The 26,714-nt window shown below is 40.6% G+C and overlaps 2 protein-coding genes across 2 annotated transcripts in view; one reads left to right on the top strand and one right to left on the bottom strand.

Moving 5' to 3' along the window:
• Positions 1 to 26,714, top strand: part of LOC111922151 (uncharacterized) — a 181,524-nt gene that overhangs the window by 25,370 nt on the left and 129,440 nt on the right. The window lies entirely within an intron of this gene.
• Positions 12,673 to 26,324, bottom strand: LOC111943004 (uncharacterized). The gene is made up of 3 exons (XM_086866587.1): positions 26,204 to 26,324; positions 19,656 to 21,418; positions 12,673 to 17,815 (listed from the first exon to the last, which is right to left on the bottom strand). Exon 2 carries the CDS (start codon positions 21,389 to 21,391, stop codon positions 20,666 to 20,668), a length of 726 nt encoding a protein of 241 aa, XP_086722713.1. The 5' UTR covers positions 21,392 to 21,418; positions 26,204 to 26,324; the 3' UTR covers positions 12,673 to 17,815; positions 19,656 to 20,665.

The following is a 26,714-nucleotide window of genomic DNA, read 5'->3' as shown; positions in this document are numbered from 1 at the left end:
CTTCAAGTCTCCTCAGAATCCCACAAAATTCCAGACAATTCCACAACATTCCAAAGAAATACCACAAAATTCCAGAAACATCCCACAAAACTCCAGAAAAAAATCCACAAAACTCCCAATGTCTTCTCATAAGCCTACTAAATTCCAGAAATATCCCACAAAATCTCCACAAATTTCCACACAATCTAAGAAAAATCCCACACAATTCTTCAAGTTTCCTCAAAATCCCACAAAATCGCACAAAATTTCAGAAAATTTCACAACATTCCACAAAATTCCACAAAAACCCCACAAGGTTCCAAAAAAATCACAAAAATTCTAAAAACATCCCACAAAAATCTCCACAAGTTTACACACAATCAAAGAAAAATCCCACACAATTCTTCAAAGCTCCTCAAAATCACACAAAATTCCAGAAACACCCCACAAACTTATAAAAAAACCCGCACAAATTTCCCTAAATCTCCTCATAAGACCACCAAATCCCAGAAACATCCCACAAAATCTCCACTAATTTCCACACAATCTAAGAAAATTCCCTCAAAATTCTTCAAGTCTCCTCAATATCCCGCAAAATTCCACAGAAACCCCACAACATTCCAGAAAAATCCAGCAATTCTAGAAACATCCCACAAAATCCTTCAAGTCTCCTCAAAATCCCACAAAATTCCAGACAATTCCACAACATTCCAAAGAAATACCACCAAATTACAGAAACATCTCACAAAATTCCTGAAAAAACCCCACAAAATTCTAAAAATCTTCTCATAAGCCTACCAAGTTCCAGAAATATCCCACAAAATCTCCACAAATTTCCACACAATCTAAGAAAAACCCCTCAAAATTCTTCAAGACTCCTCAAAATCACACAAAATTCCAGAAACATTCTACAAAATTCCAGGAAAAAACCCACGAAATTCCCAAAATCTTCTCATAAGCCCAACAAATTCCAGAAACATCCCAAAAATAACTCCACTAATTTCCACACAATCTAAGAAACATCTCACAAAATCCTTCAAGTCTCCTCAAAATCCCACAAAATTACAGACAACTCCACAACATTCCAAAGAAATCCCACAAAATTCCAGAAATATCCCACAAAACTCCAGAAAAAAACCCACAAAACTCCCAATGTCTTCTCATAAGCCCACCTAATTCTAGAAATATCCCAAAAAATCTCCACTAATTTCCACACAATCTAAGAAAATTCCCTCAAAATTCTTCAAGTCTCCTCAATATCCCGCAAAATTCCACAGAAACCCCACAACATTCCAGAAAAATCCAGCAATTCTAGAAACATCCCACAAAATCCTTCAAGTCTCCTCAAAATCCCACAAAATTCCAGACAATTCCACAACATTCCAAAGAAATACCACCAAATTACAGAAACATCTCACAAAATTCCTGAAAAAACCCCACAAAATTCTAAAAATCTTCTCATAAGCCTACCAAGTTCCAGAAATATCCCACAAAATCTCCACTAATTTCCACACAATCTAAGAAAAACCCCTCAAAATTCTTCAAGGCTCCTCAAAATCACACAAAATTCCAGAAACATTCTACAAAATTCCAGGAAAAAACCCACGAAATTCCCAAAATCTTCTCATAAGCCCAACAAATTCCAGAAACATCCCAAAAATAACTCCACTAATTTCCACACAATCTAAGAAACATCTCACAAAATCCTTCAATTCTCCTCAAAATCCCACAAAATTTCAGACAATTCCACAACATTCCAAAGAAATCCCACAAAATTCCAGAAACATCCCACAAAATTCCAGGAAAAATCCACAAAACTCCCAATGTCTTCTCATAAGCCTACTAAATTCCAGAAATATCCCACAAAATCTCCACAAATTTCCACACAATCTAAGAAAAATCCCACACAATTCTTCAAGTCTCCTCAAAATCCCACAAAATCGCACAAAATTTCAGAAAATTTCACAACATTCCACAAAATTCCACAAAAACCCCACAAGGTTCCAAAAAAATCACAAAAATTCTAAAAACATCCCACAAAAATCTCCACAAGTTTACACACAATCAAAGAAAAATCCCACACAATTCTTCAAGGCTCCTCAAAATCACACAAAATTCCAGAAACACCCCACAAACTTATAAAAAAACCCGCACAAATTTCCCTAAATCTCCTCATAAGACCACCAAATCCCAGAAACATCCCACAAAATCTCCACTAATTTCCACACAATCTAAGAAAATTCCCACAAAATCCTTCAAGTCTCCTCAAAATCCCACAAAATTCCAGAAAGAAACCACGAAATTCCCTTAATCTTAACATAAGCCCACCAAATTCCAGAAATATCCCAAAAAATCTCCACTAACTTCCACACAATCTAAGGAAAATCCCACACAATTCTTGAAGTCTCCTCAAAATCCCAAAAATACCAGAAAATTACCACAACATTCCAAATAAATCCCACAAAATTCCCTAAAATTTCAGAAAACCCTACCAAATTCCAGAAACATTCCAGAAAATCTCCACTAATTTCCACAAAATCTAAGAAAAATCCCAAACAATCCTTCAAGTCTCCTCAAAATCCCACAAAATTCCAGAAAATTACCACAACTTTCCAAAAAAATCGCACAAAATTCCATAAAACTTCTGAAAAGCACACAAAATTCCAGAAACATCCCACAAAATCACCACCAATTTACACACAATCTTAGAAAAAGGCCCACAAAATTCTTCAAGTCTCCTCAGAATCCCACAAAATTCCAGACAATTCCACAACATTCCAAAGAAATCCCACAAAATTCCAGAAACATCCCACAAAACTCCAGAAAAAAATCCACAAAACTCCCAATGTCTTCTCATAAGCCTACTAAATTCCAGAAATATCCCACAAAATCTCCACAAATTTCCACACAATCTAAGAAAAATCCCACACAATTCTTCAAGTCTCCTCAAAATCCCACAAAATCGCACAAAATTTCAGAAAATTTCACAACATTCCACAAAATTCCACAAAAACCCCACAAGGTTCCAAAAAAATCACAAAAATTCTAAAAACATCCCACAAAAATCTCCACAAGTTTACACACAATCAAAGAAAAATCCCACACAATTCTTCAAAGCTCCTCAAAATCACACAAAATTCCAGAAACACCCCACAAACTTATAAAAAAACCCGCACAAATTTCCCTAAATCTCCTCATAAGACCACCAAATCCCAGAAACATCCCACAAAATCTCCACTAATTTCCACACAATCTAAGAAAATTCCCTCAAAATTCTTCAAGTCTCCTCAATATCCCGCAAAATTCCACAGAAACCCCACAACATTCCAGAAAAATCCAGCAATTCTAGAAACATCCCACAAAATCCTTCAAGTCTCCTCAAAATCCCACAAAATTCCAGACAATTCCACAACATTCCAAAGAAATACCACCAAATTACATAAACATCTCACAAAATTCCTGAAAAAACCCCACAAAATTCTAAAAATCTTCTCATAAGCCTTCCAAGTTCCAGAAATATCCCACAAAATCTCCACAAATTTCCACACAATCTAAGAAAAACCCCTCAAAATTCTTCAAGGCTCCTCAAAATCACACAAAATTCCAGAAACATTCTACAAAATTCCAGGAAAAAACCCACGAAATTCCCAAAATCTTCTCATAAGCCCAACAAATTCCAGAAACATCCCAAAAATAACTCCACTAATTTCCACACAATCTAAGAAACATCTCACAAAATCCTTCAAGTCTCCTCAAAATCCCACAAAATTTCAGACAACTCCACAACATTCCAAAGAAATCCCACAAAATTCCAGAAATATCCCACAAAACTCCAGAAAAAAACCCACAAAACTCCCAATGTCTTCTCATAAGCCCACCTAATTCTAGAAATATCCCAAAAAATCTCCACTAATTTCCACACAATCTAAGAAAATTCCCTCAAAATTCTTCAAGTCTCCTCAATATCCCGCAAAATTCCACAGAAACCCCACAACATTCCAGAAAAATCCAGCAATTCTAGAAACATCCCACAAAATCCTTCAAGTCTCCTCAAAATCCCACAAAATTCCAGACAATTCCACAACATTCCAAAGAAATACCACCAAATTACAGAAACATCTCACAAAATTCCTGAAAAAACCCCACAAAATTCTAAAAATCTTCTCATAAGCCTACCAAGTTCCAGAAATATCCCACAAAATCTCCACAAATTTCCACACAATCTAAGAAAAACCCCTCAAAATTCTTCAAGGCTCCTCAAAATCACACAAAATTCCAGAAACATTCTACAAAATTCCAGGAAAAAACCCACGAAATTCCCAAAATCTTCTCATAAGCCCAACAAATTCCAGAAACATCCCAAAAATAACGCCACTAATTTCCACACAATCTAAGAAACATCTCACAAAATCCTTCAAGTCTCCTCAAAATCCCACAAAATTTCAGACAATTCCACAACATTCCAAAGAAATCCCACAAAATTCCAGAAACATCCCACAAAATTCCAGGAAAAATCCACAAAACTCCCAATGTCTTCTCATAAGCCTACTAAATTCCAGAAATATCCCACAAAATCTCCACAAATTTCCACACAATCTAAGAAAAATCCCACACAATTCTTCAAGTCTCCTCAAAATCCCACAAAATCGCACAAAATTTCAGAAAATTTCACAACATTCCACAAAATTCCAGAAAAACCCCACAAGGTTCCAAAAAAATCACAAAAATTCTAAAAACATCCCACAAAAATCTCCACAAGTTTACACACAATCAAAGAAAAATCCCACACAATTCTTCAAGGCTCCTCAAAATCACACAAAATTCCAGAAACACCCCACAAACTTATAAAAAAACCCGCACAAATTTCCCTAAATCTCCTCATAAGACCACCAAATCCCAGAAACATTCCAAAAAATCTTCACTAATTTCCACACAATCTAAGAAAATTCCCTCAAAATTCTTCAAGTCTCCTCAATATCCCGCAAAATTCCACAGAAACCCCACAACATTCCAGAAAAATCCAGCAATTCTAGAAACATCCCACAAAATCCTTCAAGTCTCCTCAAAATCCCACAAAATTCCAGACAATTCCACAACATTCCAAAGAAATACCACCAAATTACAGAAACGTCTCACAAAATTCCTGAAAAAACCCCACAAAATTCTAAAAATCTTCTCATAAGCCTACCAAGTTCCAGAAATATCCCACAAAATCTCCACTAATTTCCACACAATCTAAGAAAAACCCCTCAAAATTCTTCAAGGCTCCTCAAAATCACACAAAATTCCAGAAACATTCTACAAAATTCCAGGAAAAAACCCACGAAATTCCCAAAATCTTCTCATAAGCCCAACAAATTCCAGAAACATCCCAAAAATAACTCCACTAATTTCCACACAATCTAAGAAACATCTCACAAAATCCTTCAAGTCTCCTCAAAATCCCACAAAATTCCAGAAAGAAACCACGAAATTCCCTTAATCTTAACATAAGCCCACCTAATTCCAGAAATATCCCAAAAAATCTCCACTAATTTCCACACAATCTAAGGAAAATCCCACACAATTCTTGAAGTCTCCTCAAAATCCCAAAAATACCAGAAAATTACCACAACATTCCAAATAAATCCCACAAAATTCCCTAACATTTCAGAAAACCCTACCAAATTCCAGAAACATTCCAGAAAATCTCCACTAATTTCCACAAAATCTAAGAAAAATCCCAAACAATCCTTCAAGTCTCCTCAAAATCCCACAAAATTCCAGAAAATTACCACAACTTTCCAAAAAAATCGCACAAAATTCCATAAAACTTCTGAAAAGCACACAAAATTCCAGAAACATCCCACAAAATCACCACCAATTTACACACAATCTTAGAAAAAGGCCCACAAAATTCTTCAAGTCTCCTCAGAATCCCACAAAATTCCAGACAATTCCACAACATTCCAAAGAAATCCCACAAAATTCCAGAAACATCCCACAAAACTCCAGAAAAAAATCCACAAAACTCCCAATGTCTTCTCATAAGCCTACTAAATTCCAGAAATATCCCACAAAATCTCCACAAATTTCCACACAATCTAAGAAAAATCCCACACAATTCTTCAAGTCTCCTCAAAATCCCACAAAATCGCACAAAATTTCAGAAAATTTCACAACATTCCACAAAATTCCAGAAAAACCCCACAAGGTTCCAAAAAAATCACAAAAATTCTAAAAACATCCCACAAAAATCTCCACAAGTTTACACACAATCAAAGAAAAATCCCACACAATTCTTCAAGGCTCCTCAAAATCACACAAAATTCCAGAAACACCCCACAAACTTATAAAAAAACCCGCACAAATTTCCCTAAATCTCCTCATAAGACCACCAAATCCCAGAAACATTCCAAAAAATCTTCACTAATTTCCACACAATCTAAGAAAATTCCCTCAAAATTCTTCAAGTCTCCTCAATATCCCGCAAAATTCCACAGAAACCCCACAACATTCCAGAAAAATCCAGCAATTCTAGAAACATCCCACAAAATCCTTCAAGTCTCCTCAAAATCCCACAAAATTCCAGACAATTCCACAACATTCCAAAGAAATACCACCAAATTACAGAAACGTCTCACAAAATTCCTGAAAAAACCCCACAAAATTCTAAAAATCTTCTCATAAGCCTACCAAGTTCCAGAAATATCCCACAAAATCTCCACTAATTTCCACACAATCTAAGAAAAACCCCTCAAAATTCTTCAAGGCTCCTCAAAATCACACAAAATTCCAGAAACATTCTACAAAATTCCAGGAAAAAACCCACGAAATTCCCAAAATCTTCTCATAAGCCCAACAAATTCCAGAAACATCCCAAAAATAACTCCACTAATTTCCACACAATCTAAGAAACATCTCACAAAATCCTTCAAGTCTCCTCAAAATCCCACAAAATTCCAGAAAGAAACCACGAAATTCCCTTAATCTTAACATAAGCCCACCTAATTCCAGAAATATCCCAAAAAATCTCCACTAATTTCCACACAATCTAAGGAAAATCCCACACAATTCTTGAAGTCTCCTCAAAATCCCAAAAATACCAGAAAATTACCACAACATTCCAAATAAATCCCACAAAATTCCCTAACATTTCAGAAAACCCTACCAAATTCCAGAAACATTCCAGAAAATCTCCACTAATTTCCACAAAATCTAAGAAAAATCCCAAACAATCCTTCAAGTCTCCTCAAAATCCCACAAAATTCCAGAAAATTACCACAACTTTCCAAAAAAATCGCACAAAATTCCATAAAACTTCTGAAAAGCACACAAAATTCCAGAAACATCCCACAAAATCACCACCAATTTACACACAATCTTAGAAAAAGGCCCACAAAATTCTTCAAGTCTCCTCAGAATCCCACAAAATTCCAGACAATTCCACAACATTCCAAAGAAATCCCACAAAATTCCAGAAACATCCCACAAAACTCCAGAAAAAAATCCACAAAACTCCCAATGTCTTCTCATAAGCCTACTAAATTCCAGAAATATCCCACAAAATCTCCACAAATTTCCACACAATCTAAGAAAAATCCCACACAATTCTTCAAGTCTCCTCAAAATCCCACAAAATCGCACAAAATTTCAGAAAATTTCACAACATTCCACAAAATTCCACAAAAACCCCACAAGGTTCCAAAAAAATCACAAAAATTCTAAAAACATCCCACAAAAATCTCCACAAGTTTACACACAATCAAAGAAAAATCCCACACAATTCTTCAAGGCTCCTCAAAATCACACAAAATTCCAGAAACACCCCACAAACTTATAAAAAAACCCGCACAAATTTCCCTAAATCTCCTCATAAGACCACCAAATCCCAGAAACATCCCACAAAATCTCCACTAATTTCCACACAATCTAAGAAAATTCCCACAAAATCCTTCAAGTCTCCTCAAAATCCCACAAAATTCCAGAAAGAAACCACGAAATTCCCTTAATCTTAACATAAGCCCACCAAATTCCAGAAATATCCCAAAAAATCTCCACTAATTTCCACACAATCTAAGGAAAATCCCACACAATTCTTGAAGTCTCCTCAAAATCCCAAAAATACCAGAAAATTACCACAACATTCCAAATAAATCCCACAAAATTCCCTAAAATTTCAGAAAACCCTACCAAATTCCAGAAACATTCCACAAAATCTCCACTAATTTCCACAAAATCTAAGAAAAATCCCAAACAATCCTTCAAGTCTCCTCAAAATCCCACAAAATTCCAGAAAATTACCACAACTTTCCAAAAAAATCGCACAAAATTCCATAAAACTTCTGAAAAGCACACAAAATTCCAGAAACATCCCACAAAATCACCACCAATTTACACACAATCTTAGAAAAAGGCCCACAAAATTCTTCAAGTCTCCTCAGAATCCCACAAAATTCCAGACAATTCCACAACATTCCAAAGAAATCCCACAAAATTCCAGAAACATCCCACAAAACTCCAGAAAAAAATCCACAAAACTCCCAATGTCTTCTCATAAGCCTACTAAATTCCAGAAATATCCCACAAAATCTCCACAAATTTCCACACAATCTAACAAAAATCCCACACAATTCTTCAAGTCTCCTCAAAATCCCACAAAATCGCACAAAATTTCAGAAAATTTCACAACATTCCACAAAATTCCACAAAAACCCCACAAGGTTCCAAAAAAATCACAAAAATTCTAAAAACATCCCACAAAAATCTCCACAAGTTTACACACAATCAAAGAAAAATCCCACACAATTCTTCAAGGCTCCTCAAAATCACACAAAATTCCAGAAACACCCCACAAACTTATAAAAAAACCCGCACAAATTTCCCTAAATCTCCTCATAAGACCACCAAATCCCAGAAACATCCCACAAAATCTCCACTAATTTCCACACAATCTAAGAAAATTCCCACAAAATCCTTCAAGTCTCCTCAAAATCCCACAAAATTCCAGAAAGAAACCACGAAATTCCCTTAATATTAACATAAGCCCACCAAATTCCAGAAATATCCCACAAAATCTCTACAAATTTCCACACAATATAAGAAAAATCCTTCAAAATTCTTCAAGTCTCCTCAAAATCCCACAAAATTCCCGAAAATTACCACAACATTCTAATAAAATCCCACAAAATTCCCTGAAACTTCAGAAAACCCAACCAAATTCCAGAAACACCCCACAAAATCTACACTAATTTTCATAAAATCTAAGAAAAATGCACTCTAAATTCTTCAAGTCTTTTGAAAATCACCCATATTACACAAAAACATCACAAAATTCTAGAAACATCCCAAAAATTCCAGAAAAATCCCGAAAAATGGCACAAAACACACACAAAAGTTCCTAAATCTTCTCAAAACCCAAACAAATTCCAGAAATATCCCACAAAATCTCCACAAGTTTCGGCAAAATTTAAGAAGAAGGCCCTCAAAATTCTTCAAGTCTCCTCAAAATCACACAAAATTCCAGAAAATTACTACAAAATTCCAAAAAAATGGCACAAAATTCCCTAAAACATCTGAAAACCCCACAAAATTCCAGAAACATCCCACAAAATCTCCACAAATTTCCAGAAAATATAAGAAAAATACCACACAATTCTTCAAGGCTTTTCAAAATCCCACAAAATTCCAGAAAATTACCACAACATTCCAAAAAAATCCCACAAAATTCCCTAAAACTTCAGAAAACCCAACCAAATTCCAGGAACACCCCACAAAATCTCCACTAATTTCCACAAAATCTAAGAAAAATATAATCAAAATCCTTCAAGTCTCCTCAAAATCCCCCAAATTACACAAAAACATCACAAAATTCTAGAAACATCCCTCAAAATTCCAGAAAAATCCCAGAAAATGGCAGAAAACACCCACAAAAGCTCTTGAATCTTCTCAAAACCTTACGAAATTCCGGAATCATCCCACATAATCTTTACAAATTACCACAAAACCTAAGAAAAATCCCTCAAAATTCTTCAAGTCCCCTCAATATCCCACAAAGATCCACGAAACCCCACAACATTCCAAAAAAATCCCAAAAATTCTAGAAACATCAACAAAATTCTAGAAAAAATCACAAAATTCCTTAAATCTTCTCACAGGCTCACGAAATTCCAGATATATCCCACAAAATTCTCCACAAATTTCCACACAATCTAAGAAAAATGCCTAATGAATTTTTCATGAGTCTTCAAAATCTTTCAAAATTAGAAAAAAATCTCACAAAATTCAAGAAACTTCCACAAAAATCTCTTCAATATCCCACAAAATTAAAAAAAAAATCCCACAACATTAAAGAAAAAAATACCACAAAATTCACTAAATCTTCTCAAAACTTTACCGAATTCCAGAAACATCTCACAAAATCTCCACAATTTCCAAAAAATTCTACAAAAATCCCTCAAAATTTGAGAAAATTCCACAAAATTTAAGAGAAGTTCCACAACATTTGAAAAAAATACCACAAAATTACCTAAATTTTCTCCCTTCACCAAATTCCAGAAACATCTCACAAAATCGCCACAAATTTCCAGATAATATTAGAAATATCCCTCAAAATTCATCAAGTTTCTTCAATATACCACAAAATTCCAGAAAAATCCTACAAAATTGCAGCAAAATCCCAAAAAAATCCTTAAATCTTCTCATAACCCTACCAAATTTTTGAAACATCCCACAAAATCTCCACAAAGTTCCACAAAATCTAAGAAAAATCCTGCGGAATTCTACATGTTTCCTCAATATCCCTCAAAATTCTACAATACCCCCTCCAAATTCTGGAAATATCCCACAAAATCACCACAAATTTCCACACAATCTAAGAAAAATCCCACAAAATTGTTCAAGTCCCCTCAAAATCCCACAAAATTCTACAAAAATTCCACAAAAATGCCACAAAATTCTTCAAAATGTCACCAAATTCCAGAAACATCAAAAAAAATCTCTTCCAATTTCCACAACATTCCAAAATATTCCCTCAAAATTCCAGAAACATCCACAGAGATCTCCTCCACTTTCCACAAAATTCCTGAAATATCCCTCAAAATTCTTCAAGTCTCCTCATTATCCCACAACATTCCAGAAAAATCCCACAAAATTAAAAAAAATCCCCCAAAATTGCATATAAATCCTACAAAATTGCAGAAAAAAAAATAAGTCCTTAAATCTTTTCAAAACCGAATCAAATTTTTGAAACACCCCACAAAATATCCACAAATTTCCACAAAATGTAAGAAAACTCCCACAAAATTCTTCAAGTCTTCCCAAAATCCTTCAAAATTTCACAAAAACCTCAATAATTCCAGAATCATCCCACAAAATCTCCTCATAATTCCAGAATAACTCCAAAAAAATCCCACAAAATTCCAAAAAAAAATCCCACAGAATTGCCTAAATCTTCTCAAAACCCCAGCGAATTCCAGAAACATCCCACAAAATCTCTACAAATTCCCACAAAATCTAAGAAAGATGCCTGAAAATTCTTCATGTCTCCTCAATATCCCTCAAAATTCCATAAAACCCCCATGAAATTCCAGAAGCATCACACAAAATTTAAGGAACAATCCCACAAGATTCCAGAAAAATCCCCAAAGAATTCTTCAAGTCTCCTCAAAATCCCACAAAATTTCACAACATTCAAAAAAAATCCCACAAAATTACCGAAAAATCCCACAAAAGTATTTAAATTTTATCAAAATCCCACAAAAGCTCTGAAAAATCCCATGAAATTCCAGAAAAATCCCACAAAAATCCCTGAAACATCTCAAACCCCTACCAAATTCCAGAAACATCCCAAAAAATCTGCTCCAATTTCCACAAAACCTAAGAAAAATCCCTCAAAATTCCTCAAGTCTCCTCAAAATCCCACAAAATTCCACAAAAACTCCACAACATTCCATAAAAATCCCAATAATTCTATAAACCTCCGACAAAATCCTTCAAGTCTCCTTAAAATCCCACAAAATGGCAGAAAACACCCACAAAATTTCCTAAAACTTCTCAAAACCCTACACATTTCCAGAAACATCCCAAAATATCTCCACAAATTTCTACAAAATTTTAGAAAAATCCCACAAAATTGCAGAAAAATAAAAAAAACCCCTCAATCTTATCAAAACCCTACGATTTTCCAGAAACAACCCAAAATGTCTCCATAAATTTCTACAAAATTCCAGAAAAATCCCATAAAATTGCAGAAAAATAAAAAAACCCCTCAATCTTATCAAAACCCGACCAATTTCCAGAAACATCCCACAGAATCTCCTATTTCCACAGAATTCCAGAAAAAAAAAATCACAAAATTCTTGAAAAGCCCCACAAAATTCAAGAAAAATCCCACCAAATTCCAGAAAAATCCCATAAAATTCCCTAAATCTTCATAAAACCCTACCAAATTCCAGAAACATCCACAAAATCTCCACAGTGTTCCACAAAATTCCAGAAAAATACCAAAAAACTCTTCAAGTCTTCTCAGAATCCCACAAAATTCTAGAAAAATCCTCAAAATTCCAGAAAATTTCCCACAAAATTCCCTAAATCTCCTCAGTATCTCACAAAACTTTACAAAATATCCCACAAAATTCCACAAATTTCTCACAAAATTCCAGTAAAATCTGATGAAATTGTTACCGTTCAGGAACACAGACAATCACGCAATGATTATATGAAGGTGCTTTATTGAAGAGCTCTGGGTGTCAGGGGTACACAAACCCAAATCTGACCCGACTTGGTTTTGAGTTGAACATGTTTTTATACTCTCTCCTTATTTAACTTACATATTAATTATTAAACTAACATCGTTCTATTGTATACATTGATGTTACCCAAGCATGGATTTCTCATGATCCCCCCCAGAGCCCCCTAACATTGTTCCTCATGTTCTATAAACAATAATTATATCTAATCACATCTAACAATTGTATCATTTATCATCTACTGACTATACAGGTGCAGTTTCACCTGATCTTTAGCAAGCACAAGGCCTAACATTTCCCAGGGCCTGCTTTTCCCAGGGCCTTCCAAACCTAAGTTTCTTTCTAAGTCCCCAAATTTTCCAAGATTTCAAGACCTTTTACTATCATTCCCCCCTTTGAAAGCATTTTCACTTCACCATAAGTGCAAATGTTTTTACTTGATACAGTCCTTTGTTTCTGAGTTTATACTTGATGTTCTTCGAATCCTTTATTGATGTAAGCGTTGTCCTGGATGTTGTCACAAATTGGAGAACCAGAAGATGGTGGATGTGGATCTCACATCAGTGCCTTTATTATTTTCTGGTTCCAGGACGTTTTCTTCTGTATTTCTCTCTTTAAGATGCTGTCAACTAACCAAATTGCTAAGAATACAGTTAGTAAGATGATCACATTCTCAATGATAGATTTAATCCATGAATTCACATTCCACCCTAACCCTTTGAAGATTTTGCCTAACCAACTTGTAGACAAATCCTTTTGCTCTTCCTGTGCTTGGTGCTCTATTTGTTGCAATTGATTGATGTCATATTCTACATCTGCAGTTACATTTGAGGTGTGGACGCAGCAATGATCAATCCATCCCTTTAAAAAAACTCACACACTCCATGCTCTTTCAGGAGTAATAAATTGTCATTGTACATTTAGTTCTTTAAATCTTTCTCAGGTCACTCTAGCTAATTTATCTACCTGACCTGTAAGTTTGTACAACATTTCTCTCTTCTGATAGTTTGCTATAGGACCGAGCAAAGACTCTAGGGCCCACCCAAATTTCACTCTACTAGAGGGTTCTTGCCAAGTGTCATCCTGATTCTGTTCCTATCCTAATCTTCCCTAGCTATGCCTGTGTCTAGTCACTGAGTTGTTTTTTAAGCAGATTTCACATTTTGACATTACTGATTTTGCCATTGTTTGCATCCGTACGGAGATTAATTTTTGTTTCATCAATTTCACCAATGCCTCTGCACCACAATGAGATTTGCTATGTTTCATTTGTAGAACTTCATTGGAGGACTGCCAGCGACTCACCGCTCTTCACAGAAGTAAACGTCAACGCCGTTGATTTCTATCTTCAGCACACCTTTTATAGGGTCCTACAGGGTCCGGGGGCAGAGCAAGTTACTATTGGCTAACACACACAGGTTTACATTTTTTCTCCTGTACACAAGGATATTGTTTTGCTTTACTCTCTCTTCTGCAGGAGGGTTTCAAGGACTTTAGCCTTTAATATCATGACTTATTTCAAAGACTGGTTTGTGCAGACAGGTCTTTACTAATATATAAAGTATAGCAACCATTCCCCCTTTCTCTTTTTGCACAAACCAGGCTTTGGATGTGACTCATTCTATACTCTTGTGAAGACAAGATAACACACAACTTAGACTGTCATCCCCATTAACATTATAAGTAAAGTCTGTCCCCCTTCTAGCACAAGAGACCTCAACCATCCAGTGATGCCCCAGCTGGAGAACCAACTTCCAATGGGGTCACTATCTTCTTTCAGGGCATGTAACCCATCCTGAAGCTGTTGTAGTTGCTCATGGATGGAAACTGAATGATCAGTAAGATTCAGACAGCACATGCCTTCAAACTCCTCACAACCATGTCCTTGTGCTAGGAGCAAAAAGTCAATTGCAGCTCGATTTTGTAATACTGCATGACATACACTACTCACATCAGCTGAAAGTTCACTTAACATTGTGGATATTAAATTCAATTCTTTCTTAGTCTAACAAGCGAGCCTTTTTAGAGTTGCTAAGCTTTAATTCATTCAGGCTTCACTTTGACTGACTGATGTTTTCTATTTTATCAACTACATTCAGCAATTGGTGTAAGCTTGGATGGAAACAAAGTAAGTTTCCCAAAATAACAGAGTTTTCTATGTGGATTAGCAGGAATCTCATTCCATGCTCTATCTCCACAGATTAGGAATATGGAACTAGGTAATCACTTTGGTAATTGTCCTGTGAGATTGCACCACTAATAAAGGCTTTACTCTGTGTAGTAACGAGATCAGCTATAGGGCTGACTGCAGCCCAATGCTGCATTACTTTGTTAGAATGGCTTTTGTTGGGGGTTCAAACATTATCCATCCACCTGAGGTATTGGCGGAACCTAACAAATCTAATTCTTCTGGGGGCTCTATGGTAACATTAAGAACTTTGGTAATTTTTGCTTGCCAGCAGGCTTCAAGTTGTCTTAATGTGAAGCCAACAGTGCAATTGCACTCTTGCAACATTGCCAATCTATTCAGTTGAGTCTCATTACTAATTAAACCTTTAAATGCTGCTTGAGGATCCCTTTCAGGGACTCCTATGAGACAGGTGTGAAAAGGATCTCCAGGTGTGGCTAGGCTCAAACACATTGACCTTTGGCCAGTTCAATGTGCCAGAGTGACCCATATGTTCTGTCACTTTTGGATGTTAGCAGACAGTTGGTTGGGACTATACACAACACAATTACCACAAGCAGTTTGTTCCATTTAAATGACACCGTATTAGCAAACTCACAGCTAAAACTTTAACGTTAAATGAACTTTCAAAGATGCTTACACTACCTCTTAAAGGGGGAAATGCTTATACTTTATACTAATAGAACAATTACTATATAGGCTAAACTCTTTATCTTAAACTATTATCTAACTACTTTCAACACACGTGCTCTGGTATATATGTAGTCTAAGCATGAAAGCAATTTGCTAAAAGGGTAAACACACAACTACAATTTGCTTTATATACAGTTAGATGGAGTCTCTACACTTTTCTTAGATCTTCTACAGAATTTCCTTCACAAACAGACTATGATTTAACATGATTCAGTCTTGGAACGTTCACTGCTCCTGTGATGTCAGCTGGCAGCTGATTGGTGACTGAGGGCTTTGATGTTCACTTTGTTCTTCACATCCTTCTAAATCTTAAAACAAAGGATAACTGAAAAAATTGGTAGAGACACAACATCATAATAACAACATAAAGTTTCTGCTGGCAACTGTCTGTGTAGTGCTCAGACACAACTGTGTCCTGACAGCTCCACTTCTGATCCATGTCTGGAGTACCAAGGCTGTGTGGAGACTTCTCTGTTCACTGGATCTTGTGTGTTCAGAGGCAGACAGTCTGGTCAGATGGACAGGTGACCTTTTGGAACCTGCCAACAAAACACAGATACTTCTCTCCTTGAAGTTAATGAATTACACTAATCAAATGCTTTTAGGGCATCAATTTCCTCCGTTTTTGTTTGTTTGTTTGTTTGTTTAAAAAAAAATAAAATGAGATGTACTTCTGTTATACACATCAACATTAATACAAAACCATATACACAATGAGTAAGAACCTATAACAGTTAAAAATCAATTAAATCCTAAACATTATTAATAACATATGTAATACAAAACTACTATTAATTACTAAAACACTGCACCAGCATCCCATAGTTAGCAAACAAACAGAAACAAAAAATCATCAGTGAAGGATTGGATCACCACCTCTGGAAATGATTCTCCAAGCTCACTTCAAAATTGATCCAGCTGTCATATTAATAGGGTCAAATTGCTGAGTCAAAAAGTGACTCAAATACTGATTTGGTACAGAAAACATCTGGATCTGTTGGCAAACATTCTGTCCAGGTAAAGTCAAGGCTTGGCCAGGGCCTGGCTTTAAACTGGAAAGATGCATCTTAACTCATTTCTAAAACAAGGTTCTCAATAGTAGCAGCTATGAGATGCTTACAGCACAGCAAACTGTTAAAATGCATTTGTACAAAGCAAATGATCAGAAGCCTCAGGTACCAGACCAATTAAACCATGCAGCAGTTGGTTTAATCTGAAGCCTCTCCCATGGCAGCTGATCCTCAGCAATGGTACATCTTCTTAAAATTCTGGAAACACTGAAAAATAAGAAAGCTATAACAAACAAAAACTGCAGAGATTGCAACAACCAATAGAACTCCAAATGAAGTCAAGGGTGTCACAGACTGCATTCCCTTCTATCCACAAGCAGGTGTTCATCAGCATTCCATCACAGATATTTCAGTTGTAGCTGTCTTCATCTCTCTAGGAAAATAACTATACTTTGCAGTTTAGACAAGTGTCTCCAATAAGACATAAACAATTTAAATTAAACAATATTAAATCTAATAAAATTAATTATAACAAAAGGAAATAACAAAACTTAACCTTAAAGGAATATCTAAGTTATAAAACTTAACTTAAAAACATTCAAGCCTAAACATAAGAAAACTTGACTTCTCTTAATTCTATTAACATTTAATCTATATTAAATAAAAACATAACTTAATCTTATTCTGTTACTACAAAAAGCAGCTAAAAATCTGATATATACCTTTTAAACACAATATAACAGTAACATGGATTCACTCTAAAGATTATAAAAATGTAACAAATACATCACAATTCTATGTCATCTAGCTTTGAGAATAACTCACAATAACTGCAAATGGTACTAAAAATACTCATGCATAACAGGAATTTGCCTAGTATATGTTTAAATTGGTTAGGATTTTAAAGTGCAGTTTTTCTAAAGAAAAACCACAAAAAAACCACAGGATTTGGCAAGTTGCCATTCAGCTTTTGTAGCACTTTACACAAACATTAAGTCTAATTTTTAAACTAAAATCCAAAATCCAAATTGGTGTTGTGAATTCATGTTGTAAATATTGGCTTTTCACAATTATTCTGATAAATATATTATATGCTTTCACTATATTCTTTTCTCTTAGCAAGTTACAGGCTTAGATAGGAATTCTGAATGGTAAGGATATGTCTCATCTGGAGAAGGCAAGATAACTCCAACAGGCAAGACAATGGGAGGATCAAGCTGTGGAAAACAGGCTATTATCAGCAGCAGGAAATGGAGAGCAAACTGTTACCAAAAAGCCTGTACCAGGACGTTGGCAAGGGGGAAAGATATGAAGCCCATCTGCTCTCTGAGGAAGTATAAGGGGCCTGGACTCTTATCAACAAGTGACCATCTGCAGCAGAAAGGAAACCAAACACCAAAATAATACTGACCAGCTAGAAGAACGATAACCAGCAAAAATTATGCTGACCAGCAGAAAATAACATGATCCAAGAAGGTGGAACCAGGGAGGGGACATGCTTGAATATGCATTAACCTCTCACAGCAAAGATGGGATAAAAAGGACACTCCTGAGATACCAGGTGTGTTCCTGGTAACCCACCAGGGCACCCGGCCGTTTTAACCCTTTGCTTTATTTCTTTTGTCTCCTAATTGTCTTTTCTTTATATTAAATTATTTTTATAATTTATTAAGTGAATCTCGTTTTTAAGATTGGTATATATGCAGTTATATGTGTTTTACATAACAAAAGGTCTCACATTGAAATTACCTTATTAAAATTGTGGAGAAAACAAGCAAATGGATAATATATGCTCTAACTTAACTTTGTCTTGTACAGTACAGTTCTCGTAACTAATTATTTTTTAAACCACAAATCTCTTTTGTAGATAACATCAATTGGAAGGTTTTCTTAGAAGCTGTAAATTATACCATATTTTAACCTTAGTTTTTAAAACTAACTATTGCAAGGTAACTTCTGTTAATATTCACCTTAAACACCTTTTTTTCTTGAAAAGGGGCCCTTTTAAACTTCCAAAGAATCACAATAATTTCTCCAGGAAAGCTCTAAAAAGTACAACTGCATAAATTCATAATTACTTAAAAGACAAAATTAACTCTAAAAGGGTATATAAAAACATTTTTAAAACCCATGAATCATGACTTTTTAACAAACTGGGTACTATCCCAGTGCTTTTTCTTAGAGAGGGAGCCAGGGGGGTGGACTGCCCGCCCTGCTGCTGCTCTCTGCTGCTGTTATCTTTCTTCACATTCTCCACATACTCTCGCAGGAAAAAGAAAAACCAAAAAAAAAACCTCACAAAGTTAACTTTAACACATACAGTTGTTTCTCTCAATCTCTCTTGTTCACTGAGAGAGGAAAAAAGGGGCACAATTTTTACAAAAGCAGGCGATGTTACACAAAAGTCTCTCACGGCCAGGTGCTAACGACGGTGACCATTGCAGCTTATCAACTTCTAATTACAGTGATGAAGTTTGAATTAAATACCATATAGTTTGTGATTTTTTGGCTATTTTGTCTCTTTCTGAAGCTGTCTGAGCCACCTGTTTCTGCTCAGTTGTTTCTGTAATTGTTCAGAGTGGCCTTGGAACTTTTTCTGCACTGCTTCTGCCCCGGGGGTGCCCCCGCTCTCTGCGCACACCTCAGTGCTCCCCCATGTCCCCCTGGTTCGGGTGGAAACCAATCTAAATTTGGATTCTTTTCCTCCAGGGTAGCAAAGTTGGAACTTAAATAAGATTGTAGTGTTAAGAGTGACTCCAAAAGTGAAGCAAATAGTTCAGGATATATCACATCCTGCCGTAACTGAACAGATTCTGCTCGTTGTTTCAGCGTTTGCTCTGGAATTTCTTTCTCATTATTTCCTTCTCTCTGACTCTCCCTCCCTCTTTCCATGGGCAGCATAGATAGGAGTGTTTGCCCAGCAGTGGGAGGCAAAGGTGTAAGCATACCCCTAAGCAAGAAGTCCAGGGAGCTCCTTGCGCAAATCAAAACCCTTAAGCTGTGGCTTTTCTAAAAAGCAGGTAAATAAATCATGTGCTGCTTGCCTTTTCATCTTACCGTCAGTGCTGTTGCAGCCCTACAAGGTTTCGGCAGCACGTTACAGCAGGACTCTTCTATAAGGTCGCCTGGGTGCGGCACCGTTGATTTTTGACCAGGACTCTCCTCCGAGGTCGCCTGGAATGCGGCACAGCTGTTGCGTTTCGCCGTCCTTGCTGCGGACGACCCGTCCCCTGACACCAACTCCCCTGGCCAACTCCGACTCCTTTTTAAGGTCCCAAAGGTCCCTGCTGTTTGGGCGCCATTTGATGAGTTTGGTGGGAGACAAGCAGCACTCAATATGAATGATCAGGAAGGCTCATTTATTGGTAACTCTAAAACCACTTATATAGCATCAATAATTAGGCTCATACATAGTGCAAAAGCAAGCTCATTATTGGATATTTTCATTTAAGGTCAACTCCACCTAATTCCACATTCCTGTGATCGCTCATCTATGCTGAATTCACATTCTTCTGATCACAGCATCCTGTTCTCAGTTCACAGTTATCACTAAGGTCTTCCTGACTTTGCAACATCACACTAATTGTACTCTATTGTCTAATTCTTTCTCAGCTAATTGCAGCATGGGAACATGACCTTTGCTAGCTAGCCATTCCTCTAAACCTCTAAGCAATAGGAAATGAAAATTGCGCAATCACTGAGGTTGGAAAAGACGTCCAAGACCATCCAGTATTCCTTGATGCCACCAGAAGATAAAATTGAATGGAAAAGATTTTCTGGGATTGAAAGTCAACAAATCCACCCCCCACAAGGAATTGCCATTGTTGGTCTGTGTCCCAATGGATGTTCCTCCCAGTGCCTTTATTCAGGTGCCCACAGGGAGCCAGGAAGATGTGGAGCCTCCCAGCCAGGTGTCTTCCCAACACAGATCACCAGGACCACGGATCACCAGGGCTCTGCCCAACGGGGGTCACTGGGGATCATCCAACGCCCATCCTCCCATGGGTGATGGAGCTGGAGCAGCGCACGAAGCTCTTCCCGCACTCGGGGCACTCGCAGGGCTTCCCTTACTGGTGCCTCCGTTGGTGTTGGGTCAAGTGAGAGCTCTGTGAGAAGCTCTTCCCACACTGGGGACACTCGTAGGGCCTCTCCCCAGTGTGAATGCGCCGGTGCCTGATGAGGTGGGAGTTCTGCTTGAAGCCCTTCCCACAGTCGGGGCAGCGGAAGGGCCTCTCCTCTGTGTGAATCCACTCATGTTTGAGGACATGGGAGCTGGTCTGAAACCTCTTGCCACACTCAGGACACTCGTAGGGCCTCTCCCCAGTGTGGATGAGCTGGTGTGCACTCAGCGTGGAGCTCCACCCAAAGCTCTTCCCACATTCCAAGCAGGTGTAGGGCAGTTCCCCTGTGTGGATCACCTGGTGTCTCATCAGGTTAAAGATATCTCTGAAGCTCTTCCCACATTTCCCACACTCATACGGCCGTTCCCCATTGTGGATCATCTGGTGATTCCTCCGGCTGGAGCTGTGGCTGAAGGTCTCCCCACATTCCCCACACTCGTAGGGCTTTTCCCCAGTGTGGGTCACCTGGTGCTGGAGCAGGTCAGAGCTCCACCTGAAGCCCTTTCCACATTTCAAGCACTTGTGGGGCTTCTCCCCCAGCTCTGAGCTCCGGCTGGATCTCCTGCCGCCTTCCTGACACAGGGGGGATCTTTCCTCCTCGCAGCCCCCTGGACTGGGTTTGCAGCCCCTCCTTGTGCGGCATCTCTGGGGCTTTTTCTCCTCCTCTTCCATCTGAACACAGTTTGGGAAGGAAAATTCCTGGTTAAGAGGAAAAAGAGAGGAGAGCACCTTGGGCTGAGGGTTCCTCCATGCCCAAGTTCATCTCAGAAAGTCATTGGGCATCTTGTGTCTGTAACAAAGCAAAGCACCAAGATTCAGCCCAAACATCAAAACAAAGATCAGAAACCGCCCAAACACCAAATTCAGTCAAAACCCCCTCCAGAATACAAAGATTCAGCCCCGGCAAAAAAACAAAGCACCAACATTTAGCCCAATAAAGTTCAGAAACATCAAGATTCAGCCCCATCAAAATCGTGGATCCCCTCCCCAGTCACCTCCAGGGCAACACTCCTAGGACTGCACATACAGGGAGGGTGGAACCTTGTCCTGCTCCCTCTTCCTGCTCCTCCACCTCCTGTGGACCTACTCTTCTTCACAATCCTCTTCCTCCTACTATTTCTCTTGCTGCAAAATCCAACCTTCTCCCACGTGAATCCTTTGATTATTATGTTCTTCAACCCTGCTCCTCCTTCCCTTCTCTTCCTGCCCCCAGGCCCAGCACCCACTGCCGCCTCCCTCTTCCCCCCCAGTCCCACAGCATCCCACCGCAGGGGCACGGATGCAGCGGGGCCAGCTCGGCCTGGGGCAGCGCTGGGCTCTCGGCCGCTTCCGCCCGCACTCGCTCCCCACTGCAGCCGCTCCCGCCACCACAGCGCGGGGGGGCCCGGCCTTGGCGCTCCCCCCTCCCACCTCCCCAAATTCCCCTCCAGGGGGACGCCAAGGCCCGGGGAGGGCATAGGTGGGATCCACGTGGGACCACTGTGGGGAAAAAATGAATGTTAGAAAGACATCCTGGACAAAGAGATGATGACCCCAAAATATCTCTCAAGGGTCCCATGGGAGCATGTGGATGTCATTTGCACATTCTTCCAGAGGGAATTAAGGACATGGACACCCAGGGGGGCAAGAAGGGAAGTCCAGAAGGGATTTAGACAACAGGGGATGGATGGTGTTGGTGTGCTAGGAAGGGATTGGCTGAAGAGGAGTGTGCAGGAATGTGCTTAAGGCAAGAAGCAGCAGGAGGAATCTATAGGGTAAGAAAAAGGATGATGGAAAAGAAGAGGAAGAGAAAAATACTGAGGATTGGGATGTTTTTCAGAAGACTCTTATCCTCAGAATTTGCCAGCTGACTCAGATCCTTTGTATCCCAGTTTTCCAGGACAGCAAAACAAGGAGGTGAGGATTTCAGGGGGTTTCTCTGAGCTGGGAGCGGCAGGAGCGGGCGCAGAGCTGCGGCACCGGGAGCACGGGCTGGGGGCCTGTGGGGAGCTGTGGGGCCGGGCCGGGGCTGTGGGGCAGCCGGGGCTCAGCGCCGGGCGCTGCCTGAGCCCAGCACCCCCCGGGCAGGGCCGGCAGTGGCCCCCGGCCCCCAGGAGGCTGCGGGACGCCCCGGCCGCTGCCCGGCCCCGTGGAGCTGCCGGCCCTGCCCGCCGGGGGGGCCGCCTTTGGACACTGCGGCAGGACAGGGACCGGCTCTGGGATACGGGCTGGGGAGGGGAGCCTCAGCACAGCCAGCACGAGGAAGGAACAGCTCACAAATGGCGATTAGACCTGCAAGGATCCACATGATCTTTTAAGCATTTCCTGGTGGGTCCCTGGAGAAAGGAAGGATTTTGCAGAAAGCTCAGCAGCTGCCACACGATGAGCACCCACAGGCACTGAGGGGGGCTGCAGCAGCGACAGAAGAAGCCCCTGCAGCACTTGCTCACAAAGGCTCAGCAGCTGAATGCAGCAAGGGATGAGCAAAAGGCCAAGCTGAAGGCAAAGGCCATGGCACAGTTCCTACAGCCCCTGAGGGATCAAGCCCAGGGCCCAAGGGGGCCCCAGCACCCAGGGGACACCCTCGGCCACAAGCACCTAGCACAGGCATTGCCCTCCTGGCCAGGGCACAGCCCACCCAAACAGCCCCTGGCAAGGAATCAGCCTTCCAGCTGCAGGGCACAAGGACACTGCAAGCACAGACAGCAGCACCCTCAGCACCAGCAAGTCCAGCCCTTGATGGACACGCATTCTTAGCGGTGGCACAGCTCCCATTCCACCAGGGACCCACCACACTGCAGCCCTTGGGAACATTCAGGGTGGCTCTGGATCCAGAGGAGACCTTTCCTGATGGACACAGGGGCCTCTCCATCCAATCGGAATCTTACACCTAAAGGTGCTAGGGAATATTTAAATAATTAAGGGACTAAGTGGGAAAGATGAGTGGGTGTGTTTTATTCTGCCACTATTAAGCACTGTAAGGGATGGGTTTGAAATGCAGGAATTTTTATTTGCTCACAATTGTGATTGCAATTTACTGCGAAGGGATTTGATGGCTAAATTGGGAATGCAAATTAACGTTGCAAAAGGTGATACAGAGGCTGGTTCTGTTGTACCTCTGTGTCAAATGTCTGGCAGAGCCATGGCTGAAGTGAACCCACAAGTGTGGGCAGACCCAGGGAAATTGGCAAAATTAGATATGGAGCCTCTCCAAATTTCCCTGAAGCAACCAGGACAAGAGGTGTCCAAAAGCAATCCCCTGTTCCAAGGGAGGGAAGGAAGGGCTCACAACCTGTCTGGGAGTCCTGCTCAAGGCACGGCTTGGGGAGCCAGGGATGGCTCCCTAGAATGCTCCTATCCTGCCAAACAAGAAATCCAATGGAATCCACAGAATGCTGCAGGACCCAAGAATAAGAAATGAGATGATGAAACCGAGGCACCCCACACTCTCAGATCCTTACACCATCCTCAACCAGGTGCCCTCCTCACACTGCTGCCATTCTGAACTCGATGCAAAAGATGCTTTCTGGGGATCTGCCCACTTCCAGAGGATGCAAACACAATTCTGCCTTATTGGGGCAAGCCTTGCAGGAAATATCAAAGGAATTGACCTCACCCCCAGGGACTGGCTTAATGCAGGATGTGGATGACTTGATCCAGTCAGGAGGACAAGGAGAAGTAGAGGAATCCTCTGTGAAATAACCAAAAAGTAACGAACCAGACAGCTCCAGCTCCTGACCTTCCCCCCAACCAATCCACTCAGATGAGGAACACAACATTTCACCATGGGATGGGATCAGATTACCTTTTAGCAGAAAATGGAGAGGTTTGGGAAAAGTTAAAAGGTTCAAACTGCTGATGGCAAACAGATCAGCAAGGAAAAGGTGCAGAAACAGATAAAAAAGGAAATAGCAAAGCAGCTCATGTACTTGTTCAAATGTGGAAAGGATGGGAATGGGACACAGTTTTGTGGTTCCCTCACAGGCCATGGGTTAAACAAATGCTGTTTCTCCTCTCATGTGCTACAGCAACTCTCATCTTTTTACCATGCACCACACCTTGCTGAGTGCAGCTCATTCAGCAGCTGAGCAAGGGGATGCAGGTGGCAGCCAGGCCTCCTGAGCCACAAACAGCTACAAAAGGACAGAGAATGAGGGCACTGAGAGCAATCCCAAAACCAAAGAAGAACCAGGAAGAAAAAACAGAGAAAATGAGTGAATCTGCTTGGAGATAGGGCCAGGGACTTGCACATAAGGAAGGAATGGGAGAAATCACCAGTTTCAGAAAATGTTACTAATTGACAAGGACTGCTGCACAGACCAAGTCCCAATGCATTCCTGAACTTCCAGAAGAACAAACACTTCACAGAGCCAGGTATATCGGATTGTTATATATGCATATCATATTATTGGCTTTTCACAAGTATTATAATGAATATTATATGTATAAGATAAGAAAATGTAGCTGTAATAATATAGTCTTCTTTATTTCTGTTATTAATGAAACTTAGAAATAGTGGTAGAATACATGTATGTTAAGCTATGACATAGCATTAGAACAAAAACTACTTTTGTTTGTGTAACCCAAAGACTGAAAAAGATAGCTGGAGATCTTTTTCTCTTTTGTAAACTATCTTATCCAGATGAAAACAGCAGTGACCAGAACTGTGGGGGGGAGGAATTTATTGCATTTCTGGTATCAGGGAATGTAAATTTCGATGGCACCAAGAGGACTGATCTATTGAGAAGGGGGCAAGAGAAAACTAAACAGAAGAACACCAAAGATCCTAAGAAGAATGTATGAATATGTATGAGAATTTATGGATATGTAGTAGGATTCTGTTCTTAATGGACAATCCTTTGTTAGTAAGGTGTGCTCTCTTGGCTGAATGCAGAGACACCCGGCCGTATACAGATACTTTATTTTGTTCTCCTAATTGTTTTTTTATTAAACTTTTAAATTCTGTAAAAATTATGTGAACCTCGTTTTTCACAGGATGTTATACAAAAAGGACATGCAGCAGGCAGATCGGGAAGGCTGAACCTTCCAAGCACCTCCGCCAGTGTTGGGCAAAGGGACAGGGACATGCGGCCGGGAAAATCAGGACAAAAACGAGGCCGCGTCCTCCAAGACCTGGAGAGAGCGCACGGCAAATGCCCCATGGCCTCTCCCTTTGGGCAGCAATAAAGTCACTTGCACACCACTCCTCTGGCTCCTTGGGCCACACAAACCTCTGGCGCCGGGAATTTTCCCGCCCAGCCCCGGGCACAGCGCAGCCACCTCCGGCCTCCCGACACGAAGCGGGACGAGCCAGCGCTGCTCCGCCACCGCCTCCTGCCGAGGCCCCAGCGGCAAGGAGACCGCGGGCAGCCGCTCCCGCAGCGCCCTCAGCCCAGGGCCAACACGGGCCGGCCACGGCACAAGCCACCCGCCACAGCCCCCTGCCGCCCCCTCCCGGGCCCGCAGCGAGCCCCGAGCCCCCGCAGAACCGAGCGCGGCTCCCACCTGCGATGGCCGGGGCCGCCTCCGAGCTTCGCCGCCGCCTACACCGGGCTCCGGCCGCTGCTGCCGCCGCTGCCGGGCCCGCACAGACGCTCCGGCAATGGCGGCTCTCCTACCCCACGGCCGCCCTGGGGGCGCCAGCGGGGCCGGGCTTGTCCCCGCTCTGCCCAATCAGCGCGCGCCAGAACCACGAGTGACGGCAGAAAGCAGCCAATCGCAGCCAGCGGCGGGCTCTGCACACGCCACGGACTCGCCTGCCTTGGGCTGCTCTCCGCCATTTCTCGGACCCCTGGGCTGAGGAGCGGCCCCGGCTCTGGGCCCGGCCCGGGCAGGAGGCCAAGGAAGCACCGCTGCGCTGAAGCGCCGGGAGCTCGGGGTGCCCGGGAGCTGAGGGCGCTGCGAGCTGGGGGTGAGTCCGGGATGGAGCAGGGCATGCCGGAGCGAGGCCAAAACTCTGTGACTCTCCTTCCTGTCCCGGGCGGGGAGCAGAACACAAGGAAAGGCGCGGGGGTAT

This window comes from Cyanistes caeruleus, chromosome 31, assembly GCF_971803275.1.
Source record: "Cyanistes caeruleus chromosome 31, bCyaCae1.hap1.1, whole genome shotgun sequence".
Lineage (NCBI taxonomy): Eukaryota > Metazoa > Chordata > Aves > Passeriformes > Paridae > Cyanistes > Cyanistes caeruleus.
This window is presented reverse-complemented; position numbering and strand designations above follow the sequence as displayed.

Bases quoted from the DNA above. Each gene is read 5' to 3' on its own strand.
- LOC111943004 (XM_086866587.1), bottom strand. From the start codon at position 21,391: ATGGAAGAGGAGGAGAAAAAGCCCCAGAGATGCCGCACAAGGAGGGGC.